The sequence below is a fragment of the Plutella xylostella genome, chromosome 25, assembly GCF_932276165.1.
Source record: "Plutella xylostella chromosome 25, ilPluXylo3.1, whole genome shotgun sequence".
Classification (NCBI taxonomy): domain Eukaryota; kingdom Metazoa; phylum Arthropoda; class Insecta; order Lepidoptera; family Plutellidae; genus Plutella; species Plutella xylostella.
The window spans coordinates 7,502,144-7,514,038 of record NC_064005.1 but is presented as its reverse complement, the minus strand read 5'-3'; the positions used below and the strand labels follow the sequence as shown (position 1 = coordinate 7,514,038).

General features: G+C 36.9%; 1 protein-coding gene across 2 annotated transcripts in view; it reads left to right on the top strand.

Moving 5' to 3' along the window:
- LOC105392168 overlaps window positions 1–11,895 on the top strand; it is a 41,855-nt gene that overhangs the window by 5,700 nt on the left and 24,260 nt on the right. For both annotated transcript variants that reach the window (XM_038107456.2, XM_038107457.2), the window contains exon 2: window positions 1,076–1,174. In XM_038107456.2, the coding sequence (XP_037963384.2) occupies window positions 1,076–1,174 (99 nt within the window). The remainder of the gene's footprint in view (window positions 1–1,075; window positions 1,175–11,895) is intronic.

The window sequence follows — 11,895 nt, the reverse complement described above, 5'->3', positions numbered from 1 at the left end:
AATCACCCTCCAGGTCTCAAGATTCATTCTTATTGTTCTTAGTCATGATTTATCAAATCAGAGCATTTCAAAACTTAAAATATAGCAGCCTGATTACCACACATCCTTTTACATAAAATAATATTGAATATTTACTAAAGATATCATCCCACACATTGATTTTAAGGTCATTCCATACTGCACTTTCAAAAGGCATATTATTCTTGCCCGCCCACTTCTACACTACATAACTAAGTCAAGGAAACTTAAATAAACATATCCACATTCAATATTTTCCCAAATGCTGAAATCCACAATTTCCCTTGTAACTGTGCAATCACTCATGAAACCAGTAATTATTTCTGCCCATTTCGTAGGCATTACATCCAATGATGGATATGTACAGTACATGTACATATCCATCATTGGATGTAATGCCTTCAACAACTCATTAAGCTGTATGTACTACCTACCTAATGTGTAGCATTAACTTAATTCACGAAACTTTATGAATATGGACTATTTTATTAGTTTGTTGCCATGCCATTACTGTCTCTAATGCAAGGAAATAGAGTGGTTTGTAGCTTCAGTCCATAGTTCATGTAATGCTTAAGTGTCGACATGGATGGACACAACATTATTTATTCATAAATATTCATATTACAATACAAGTCAATAATGAATATTGCTTCTGAGTGGGATGTGCTATGCAACACGGTTTCTAATGTCTGTGAAACATTACAGAGTTATTAGCAATACACATATTATTATAGCGAAAATAAGGCTAAAATGGTAAAATTTACATTACATGTATGGTCACTATTGGTCACCTTCCTAAGTAGCTATACATTTTTATTATGATGAAGAAACAAGCAGTTTATGAGTATGACATGGTACAAAAGTTACTCAAATGAAGCAGATTGTATGCAAACATAGAGAAAACTTGGTTATTACTTTGTACTGATCTTATAACGATAGCTAGTAAAGCATTAAATTATTATGTAGACATGGCTCCTAGACAGACCCATAGAAAAATATTTTAATATTTTTATTTTTTGTTCTCATTCTAATATTTCTACAATATTTGTTGTTGCAGCGGAGTTGGCGTGCGTGAGGCAACAGAACACAATATGGCAGAAGAGTTCCAGCTCCAGTCTCGGAGGCACCCCCAACCACTCACATCTCAATAACAATGGTAAGAAAAACTATTTATTGTTTGCTTTGTCATGAAGATATAACAGCCCATTCCATCGTTTTTATATAAAATGCATTGGACCACATAGATCATTCTGTAAATCTGTAAATAGATTGTTATTCTTCATTTGTACACACACAACTTATACGTATGTGTATCATAGAAGGCTGCAGCGACCATGGTTCTGAAGTAGATTAGATTGGTATAATAATATTATATGTAAATTAACTCATACGTAATCTAAATTAGAATTTATGGCTTTGTTATCTGTTGGAATTTATAGACTTGATAGCGAAATTCGGACTTTTGCACTATGAATTCTACGTCTTTAGTCTTTACTACGTAACCATGATGCATATTATATACAATACATACTCTGCGATTATCGGCTTTACACTTCAATGGCCATCTCAGCAGTAGTTAGATATGTAGAACTGTAGGCGCAGCCACGTGGGTGCAGCTGATGAGACGCACATCATTCATTATGTAAAGATTACATCATATAGTTTATCAGTTAGGTACATACAACAAAATACAACCACAGTGCACTTATGTAGTTGTAGAGAAGTGGTACTCCATTGTAATTAAGTTAGGTGAAGTGACACTGGGCTTTTTTGGCTGATGATGATGATGATGTACCTACCCTCTGATAGAACTCTTACCATATTAGCACCACGGGACTGGTTTATTTATACCTACATATTTAGGGCCTGTTTCACAATTTCTGGATTATGACTACCTGTGGGCTAAAAGATAAAAGACATGCTGTCACGCATACTGCATACTGTGTTTTATTTATGCCACTATCCAGACATTGTGGAATAGGACCTTATATTTTTTACACTAACTTAGCTACCATAAGGACAAACAAAATAATCAGGAGAAATCCTCGTGAAGCAATAAAGATCGGCTGCCTATCCTGCTATGGTTTCCAGCGTGTAATGTAAAATATTATTTGAACTAGCCCTACAGTAGCCAGGGAGAGAGACTGATCGTAAATAGTCATAACTTACGGTTGCTTGCGTGGCTTCCTTTTACATTGCCATAAAGTTTTATTGGGTTCTACCTTTTTTGGCATAAGATTTATTTGCCTAATCTCGTATTGCATAGTAACGATTGGTCAAAGTCTCGTTACGCCGAAAATCGTATGGCATAAATCTCGTTTAGTAAAAAGTTATTTCGCATATTATTGTTTAGCCTAATAATGGTATGGCCAAATCTTGAATAGCCTTATAATGCTATGGCATAAGTTTATTAGGTTTATACAAAGTAATAATATTCGTTTGGCTTTAACTTTGACGGAGCGTCTCCCTACATAGCGCAAACTGGTGCCTTGTATTGTTTCCGCTGTTTGGAAAACGCTCCGCTCCGCTTCGCTGCGCTCCGCTTTGGTTTTGATGAACATGTGCACCTAACACGCTCCTCCTCGCTTTGCTCGTCGTCGCACCTATTTTTAGGTTTCGATCTCATGGGGTTTGTAATAATTATATTGATCGTTAACTTTCGATTTTTTGATCATACAATATCGTAATTTTCGGGATGTAGGAGAAAAATACCACAATTTGTACATTTACTACATACTTAATATATTATTTATTAAGATAAAATAACGAAAAACAAGATTATACATAGGTATAGACGAACATAAATTTGAGCAAACGAAACTTAGGTGTTTAAAGATTGTGCCTAAAGAGTTTTAGACGAAACGAGCCTTATGCCACATAAGTCTTGGCAAAGTGATGGTTCGGCCAAAAAAGTTTAGACCATACGAGTTATGCGAAATGAGTTTTGGTCAATAAAGATTATGCAAGATGAGCGGAACCCGTTTTATTGTTATATTACTTGAGTTCCTACTCGACTTTCTAATATCTATCTAATAAAATATGTCTGCAATAGTTATTGTTTTAAGATTTTTCATAGAGCAAATGATCGATTTTCTAGTCGTTTAAAGGTAAGAACAAGAACCTATACGATACTGATATTGTGCTTTAAATTTAAAAATATCCATATTTTTTATGAATAGCTTTGTGTTATATGGGAAGTGAAACCTCTTTTCTTGGCTCATGTTGATAGTGAGAACGTAATAATTTAGTCATCACTTCATCCTACAAAAACCTTATCAGTAAGAAATACTTATCAAGAACCACAAGCACTAGTTATAACTGTAGCAATATCCAATACGGTTCATACTTTCACCTATCAACTTTATCTTCATTATTATCAATTGAAGTTTTATTATCCAATTTCGCACGCCCTACTTCTAACATTACTAACTTAAGGTGCCTATTGGCCGCCGCAGACATGAGGTTACAGCAGACGCCTTGTCGCAACGTTACTTCTGATATTTATTTATGTATTTCTAAGGACGCGTCGTCGAGCGTTATTTCGCTATATAACAGCCAAATCATTGCAAAAAAGATATAAAACCAGCGGGATTGCCGCCACTGAACATTATCAATTAATATTTTTTAAGCAGCGCCACTAGCTTGTCATATCTGACGTAACTTGTATGGATCTGACAGAGGTTTGACAGGCGAGCGACGCTATTTAAAATGCGGTGCTGGTACGGCAGCTGTAGTAGTGACGCTGCCACACCTCGTATTCGGCGGCCAGTTGGCACCTTTACCAATCTGGTCATGGTACTTATTACTTTGCCAAATGCTTTCTCTATATCTATAATACTATAATCTACGAAATACAAGCGAGTGTCGGCGGTGCGGTGACTGTTTGACGATTTCTCTCAAGCTTAATTTGTGTTAAATGCCAATTAGTCGGATAAATTGTTCAGTGGACCAATAAATCTTATAAAATAATTATTATCTGCTGCCAGCCTGCCTTATCTTGATAGTTTCACATGTTCATTGGATTTCAATTAGTCGTTTAACACCTACTCTACATACCGAGACATTAATCTTACAGGTAGAGAAATCCCACACATTTTAACAACGTCACCTCTGGCTCAAGTATAAAAAACTGCTATGAGTCGTAGTTTTATTCTATTCTATTGTCTGTGGCGGTGTAAGTACCTGCACCTGGCACTCTCAAGTGGAACTTTTTGCATTTCCCCAAAGTCTAAACTCATCTCCTAAGCTGGTCCACTGCGGGTTGGTGGGTTCAAATATCTAGATGTGCTAAATCTAGATATAAAGATTTCCTCACGATGTTTTCCTTCACCGTAAGAGCGATAATATGTATTGTTCTTAAATTCCACATAACTCATTAGTATATGTCAGTGACGTGAACGTGTGTCGAACCCGCATCTCTGGCGTGAGAGGCGAGCGCTTACCCGACTGAGCTACCCTCGCAACCCGTAGTCGTAGTTATTGCACACTATTTTAGATGGGTGATTAATAATTCAATATTGAGAATTACATTATAATACTTTGTAGAATAATTTTCTGATTTCTATTATATTTTCTGGTGAAAATTTGGCATCCTTTTTACGACACGATGTGCCATTTTTCACCATGTGATATGTCTTGGATTACCGTATTTCCTACAGCGGTACCACGAGTTCGCGTGCTTGAAATCGTTTTGAAGCTACGTTCTGTTATGACTTTGGTAAATGATCGCAGTTTTACAAGTTAAATTATCTATTATTAACTAAGTAGCAAGAAAGATTGAAGCGATTTGCCAGTAAGGATTGTGCTTTTCTTTGTTTTTATCACGCTTTCAGCCAAAAGCATGCTTGCAAAATTAGAAGTACTATGATAAAGACCTAGAAATTATTTATAATTTATAATTCGTTTTACAAATCTGTTATTGAAAAACTTTTCAGGTATGTATTAATATGTTTTGATACTTCCTGGCTTTAGTAAGTAGCCCATAATGGATAAGACATAGAAATAAATACATACTTTTAAAACTTGGGGAGATGTTTTAACATTCTGTAATAAGAAATATAGGGACTATCTATGTGTGTACGGGGACTATAATATCTACGTCTATGTGTGGGCGGAAACAGTTAACAAACAAGAAATTGCTTCTAAATGTCAAGTAGTCGCGAGATAATTGTTTAGCTTTCACTTCACTAGGCATTAGGTATTTATTATCTCAGATACTTTGAGAACAATAGGATAGAAGTAGGAACGATAGAAGGATAAACAAACTACATACGTATGATGGTGTTGATGATACACTAAGGAATAGCTAGTTGTTATACTTATACCTATACACTTTTGTACCTTGCCTTACTCACTAACCACAGAAGTATATGGATCTGTGTATTTAATTGGCACCTTATCTATAAATACTACAAAATAATTCAGATTCTTGAGGTACATCAAATTATCATCATCACGACCCATTATGTCCCCACTGCTGGGGCACGGGTCTCCTTCCAATGAAGGAAGAGGTCTCCTTCAAATTATGGTGTTCAGTAATTGCATAAAATATCGCGACCCGACGACGCCTTATTAAGCCGTAAGCTGCGGATAGAATTCTAATAATTTGGCGAAGATATTCCATCACGCTTGCATCGTAAAAAACACGCAACTATGGCTGCCTACGCACTGGCGACCATGGTCGCCGCGACCTGGCCGCGGCGGCCAGTGAATTCTGGACTTTATATGGCAATCGCTATAGCCCCTACGCACTTAGCGGCCAGCGGACATGTACTGGCGACCATAGACGCGGCGGCCTGGCCGCGTCTATGGTCGCCAGTGCGTAGGCAGCCTATACGCCCTGCTTACCTAATGAGGTGTGCGCAACAGTACAACAGTTTTAGTGCTAACTATCGGCACGGGATTTTGTAAAGGATATGTTTAATAAAAAACCGGCCAAGTGCGAGTCGGGCTCGCGCACAAAGGGTTCCGTAGCAGCAAATATAATAAACTTATTATGTCACCTATCTCAAAAACTATAAGAGATACTTTGATCAAACCAAAAATCGTTGAAAGAGTTAATTAGCATGCATCACCTCTATTTTTTTTAGAATTTTATACCCCGTAGTTATAAAAATAGAGGGGGGGGGACATACTTTTTACGACTTTGAGAGCTGATATCTCAAAAACCGTTCACTTTAAGAAAAATGTTTTTTAGAAAACTTTATATCATTTTAAAAGACCTTTCCATTGATACCCCACACGGGTATGTACATCGAAAAAAAAAATTTCATCCCTCAGTTACATGTATGGGGGCCCCCACCCCCAATTCTTTTTTTTACTATTTAGTGTCATATTTTTGTAGCGGTTCATACAACACATATTCCCATCAAATTTCATCACTGTAGTACTTATAGTTTCCGAGTAAATCGGCTGTGACAGACGGACAGACGGACAGACGGACAGACGGACAGACGGACATGACGAAACTATAAGGGTTCCGTTTTTGCCATTTTGGCTACGGAACCCTAAAAAGGGTTATGCGAGGGTAATCCCACAAAATTTGTAGAGATAGAGAACGAACTGACACTTGCAAGCCTCTTGTAAACTGAAAATTCGTTCTATGGATTCGGGAAATCTCATAAACTTATGATGTAGGTACCCTAGTTAATTACTCAGAATAGTTGCTCGGAATATGTTTTAAAAGCTTTTAAACTCAGACATCATAGAATACCGATTAATAGATTGCGCATAACCATAAGCGTACTCGAGAGCTATTAGCGGTATAACGGCTCAGCACCAAGTCAACCATGACACTGTGCGTGGTTTCCTAGTTTTAATGCTATTTAAATATCTTCCATGACTGTGGACTTACTAGGTAGGTACTTGTCGAATGACCTATTTGATTTATATAGCTTTTAGTATTTGTAGATTAACGATATATTCTGGCTTGTTTTATTTATTTATTATAAAAAACACAATAATGCTTAACAGCTATGGCCAACACGCAATTATTGTTAGGTAGTACAAAAAATATATACAAAATAGAACTTAACATTAACAACATTTATGTAATAAGTACCTATGCTATTATAATAAGTACCTTACCTAGAGGAGAGTTTATATCCACAGAAGCCATAAGTCCTAAGCACATGATTGTGCGTCCATCAACAGTTATTTCCATTGAACAATTGTCTGCAATGAATCATTCATAGCCTAGTGCGCCGGCGCTACTGCTCTCTACTGACTTTATAGGGGAAGGTTAAATCGAACCTCGTATCGGTTAGTTGGTAGATCAGTGTCTAATGAGTATAGGATACAACCGTGTGCACCTACCAAAATCAAATTCAAATTCAAATGGTTTAATCGACGTAAAATTTTACAATTATTTGTCGATAGTCATCTACCACCATTTCACAAAGGCCCCGTCATTGAGAAGGAAAGAAATGGCGAAAGAAACTCCTCGAGCATCTTTTCAACTTTTTCCTTATATCTATTACAATTTTTACTTATATCTAGTACCTACAATTTTACTTAAGTACCTATATCCATTTCATTTTTTCAATAGCCTTAGCTGAGGTGGACAAGACCACGCGTTTTTGTCGTTTAAATAATCATTTATACTATAGTAAGCTTTACTACATAATGTAGCTTTAACATAATTCTTAAATTTTTGCTCAGTAAGATTTATTGCTTCATTTGATAATTTATTATAAAAACGTATACAGTTCCCCATGAATGATGTGTTTGTTTTCGAAAGTCTGAGTGTGGGGAAAAGCAACTTATTTTTGTTTCTGGTCTCAATACCGTGAGTGGCTCCTACTTTACTAAATGAATTTAAGTTTTTACGAACATACATAATATTTTCATAGATATATTGGCATGGAACAGTTAGTATACCTATTTCCTTAAACGTATCTCTTAATGAAATTCTAGACCCTAATACATATATGGCTCGAATTGCTCGTTTTTGCAGAACAAAGATTTGATTAATGTCAGCCGCTCGTCCCCACAATAGAATTCCGTAAGACATAACACTATGAAAATAAGTAAAATACACAAGCCTGGCTGTATCTACATCTGTTAACTGTCTAATGGTTCTAACCGCATAAGCTGCAGAACTCAATCTACCGGCTATCCTCTCAATATGGGGTCCCCATTGCAACTTTGAGTCAATTGTAATACCCAGGAATACCGTTTCATTTACTAACTCTAGCTTATCGTTATTCAATGTCAAATATGTCTCTACTTGTCTTACATTAGGCAAAGTGAATTTAATACATTTTGTTTTCTTGGAGTTAAGAGCTAAATTATTTACAGTGAACCAATTAGCAACTATGGAAAGAGCACTGTTTGCATTGTCAAAATTGACTTCTTGTCGCTTCAACTTAAATATAAGTGAAGTATCATCAGCAAACAGTACTATCTCACATAATTTATCTACCAAAAACGGTAAATCGTTAACATATACAAGAAATAAGAATGGTCCTAAAATCGAGCCTTGGGGAACACCCATACTGACAGGACAGCCAGCCGAACGCACTCCATTTATGTCAACTAGTTGAGTTCTGTTGCTCAAGTATGATTCCAATAATGTAAGAGCTTTGCCAGTTAGCCCATAATATTTAAGTTTCATAAGTAGAGTGGCATGATCCACACAATCAAATGCTTTCGATAGATCGCAAAATACACCCACAGCATCAAGACGCTCCTCCCAAGCACTAAATATGTGTTTGACCAACGCGACACCAGCGTCAGTTGTAGATCGACCTTTGGTGAAACCGAACTGTTGGTTATGGAGAAGGCCGTGAATACTAAAGTGCGAAAGCATTTGATGCAGCATAATTTTTTCAAATATTTTACTCAGTACTGGCAAAACTGATACAGGCCTAAAATTATTGGGATCATTTTTCTCACCAGATTTAAAAAGCGGTATTAGTTTACTAAGTTTCATCAAATCGGGGAATACACCGACCTCAATGCATCTGTTAAAAAGATTAGCCAAGTGGGGTGCTAGGATATCAATAACATGACTAATAACTTTAACGGACATGCCCCATAAATCTTCGGTCATTTTTAAATTTAATTCTTTATAAGTGCTAATTATAGTCTGTGTATTTATACCATGAAATTGAAAGTCGAGATCGCAAGGCGGTGCATTCCCTCTTAGCAAACGTTCAGCTTCAGCGCAAGATGAATCAAGGTTCTCAGTTGTAGCTATCGGTATACTACGGAAAAAATCTTCAAAGACGGAAGCCACTTCTTCACTAGATGAAACAATTTTATCATTAATTTTAAGTTCAAAATTTAAATCACGTGGTTTATTCTTCCCGGTTTCAGTATTAATGATATTCCATACGGTTTTAATCTTGTTATTAGAGTTTTTAATCTTTCTATTTATATAATCTGATTTAGCTTGGTGGCAAACGGCTTTGAATATCTTTGTATATTTCTTTACATAATCTCTAAAGCTATCGTCATGAGTAAATGTACGCTGTTCATAGAGATCATATAATTTACGTCTGCTCTTATAAATTCTCGATGTTGCCCAGTCATTAAGACTTAGTTTACAATTAACATCTACTTCTTTCTTAGTGAACACGTTTTCAAATTCTCGAGACAAACCTTGAAATATTTCCTTAAAGGCATCATTGGGATTTCTTTCAGAGCTTCTACAGTAGTCAAGTTTACTGTTCAATCGAGATTTAAACTTATCAATTCTGTATGATGTTACTGGTCTGAACTTGAAAGTGGCTGACTTACGTTCAAAAGTACAAGGAAACGTAATAATTTGCCCACTGTGGTCGGATGATAAACAATTGATTACAGAATTATTAGTAAAATCACAATTACAGTAAATATTATCAATACAAGTCGCTGAGGTGGGAGTAATTCTGGTTGGTTCCAGGAAAACATTACTTAAATTAAATGACTTAAACAAGTTAACTATAGAACATTTCATAGAAGTCTCAACTAATAAATCAATATTAAAATCTCCCACCACGACCACTTGTTTTGAGCTCCTAGATAAGATGGTAAGACTATCCTCCATCACTTTCTCAAATACTTTATAGTCCGTAGATGGGGGCCTGTACACGCTTACAATTATATACTTGTCCATCTCAACACAGGCTAGTTCAGCTATTCTTTCGACTGATAATTTTACAATATCTTTCCTTTCCTTACATTTTAAATTGTTCTTTACAAATATTAATGATCCTCCTTTGTCTAACGATTTCCTATTAAATGAGCTAATAACATTGTAATTTTTTACATTAAAATTCATGTCATCATTTTTTAGGTGATGTTCAGTAATACAAATTATGTCTACGTCGTATTGTTCTAAAAATAATTCTAACATTAGAAGTTTGCGAGAAAGCCCCTGAATGTTCTGGTGTACAACTCTCAGTTGCTCATCTCTTGTCGTACCTGGCAGTTTAAATTTACATTAGTATTACTACTAACTATCGTATCAGTTGGTCCTACTTCTGTTATACAACTTATAACAGGGTCATAAATATTGTAAGCTAACAACTTAGCTATCTGTCGCTTATAAAATTTAGGTACAAATAATGTACTCCTGGTCAAAATAAAATTATTAATAAATTTATTTGTATCGAAATACATCGTTTTCTCTCGGTCACCAAAGGTCATGTTAAATAATAACATATTTAAATCATGAATATAGCTGTTCTGCTTTGTGGTCCGTGAAGCGGAGTAGGGGAACGCACAAATTATGGTTTTCGTAACATTCATGTCAGAAAGTGCGTCATAACACTGAATTAGGTCCTCCTTCTTTACATCTATGCTATTTCCTACTAGTACTACTATTGTAGTGTTCAAGCTGTATTGCCCTGATACTATCCTATCCACAATTTGCTTAAATGTGGCGCCTGGCATACATATGTTAACTACATTTTGCCTGAGATAGTCATTCAGCATATGACCCATCTTGCTACCTAGCTTATCAGAGAAAACAATTGTCTCATAAGGAGCTTCTCGAAGCAGGCCGGTACACGGTGTTGAAGATAGGGCAATCTCGGGCTGGTCACACCACACGGTGACGGGCTGGTCGTTTGGACGGCTGTCTCGTCGTTGCAGACTGTAGTAGGCTGGTTCTCATGAAGATTGCAGGCTGGTGGCAGCTGAGCGTCAGGTGGTAGGACACTACTCGTCTCGACGACGGACTCGTCGTTGCAGATTGTGGTAGTTGGATGGACATCAGCAGGGGGGCAGGCTGGTGGCAGCTGAGCGTCAGGTGGTAGGACACTACTCGTCTCGACGACGGACTCGTCGTTGCAGATTGTGGTAGTTGGATGGACATCAGCAGGGGGGCAGGCTGGTGGCAGCTGAGCGTCAGGTGGTAGGACACTACTCGTCTCGACGACGGACTCGTCGTTGCAGATTGTGGTAGTTGGATGGACATCAGCAGGGGGGCAGGCAGGTGGCAGCTGAGCGTCTGTTGGTAGGACACTGTCTGCTGGCTGCTCAGGTGATGCTGACATCTGGGGACTGGTGGTTATATCCCCAGAATATGGCACCCGGGTACTGTTAAGGGCAGACTCTAAGTTGACTCCACGTACCTTAGTTATTGCCATATTGTACAAAATAATATATAATTATCTTAGAATAGCTCTACGGCTCTATGTTATGCTTAGCTTGACCATACCCTACTGTATCACTGACATTAGAGAATTTAGGGTGACTTGCACGTTATTAAATCTATTGCTAGCTTGCTTTGGAAGTATACCCAGAACAAGCCAGAAATATAGCCAGAAATTTTAATATTTGGTGCAAGTGATTGTTTTGCACCTTGTTTTAGTAATTTATCCGCTTTATGCACTAATTATTATGTCAAGGGAAAACATATACCTACAGCAGTCCTTAGTAGTTAGTAGC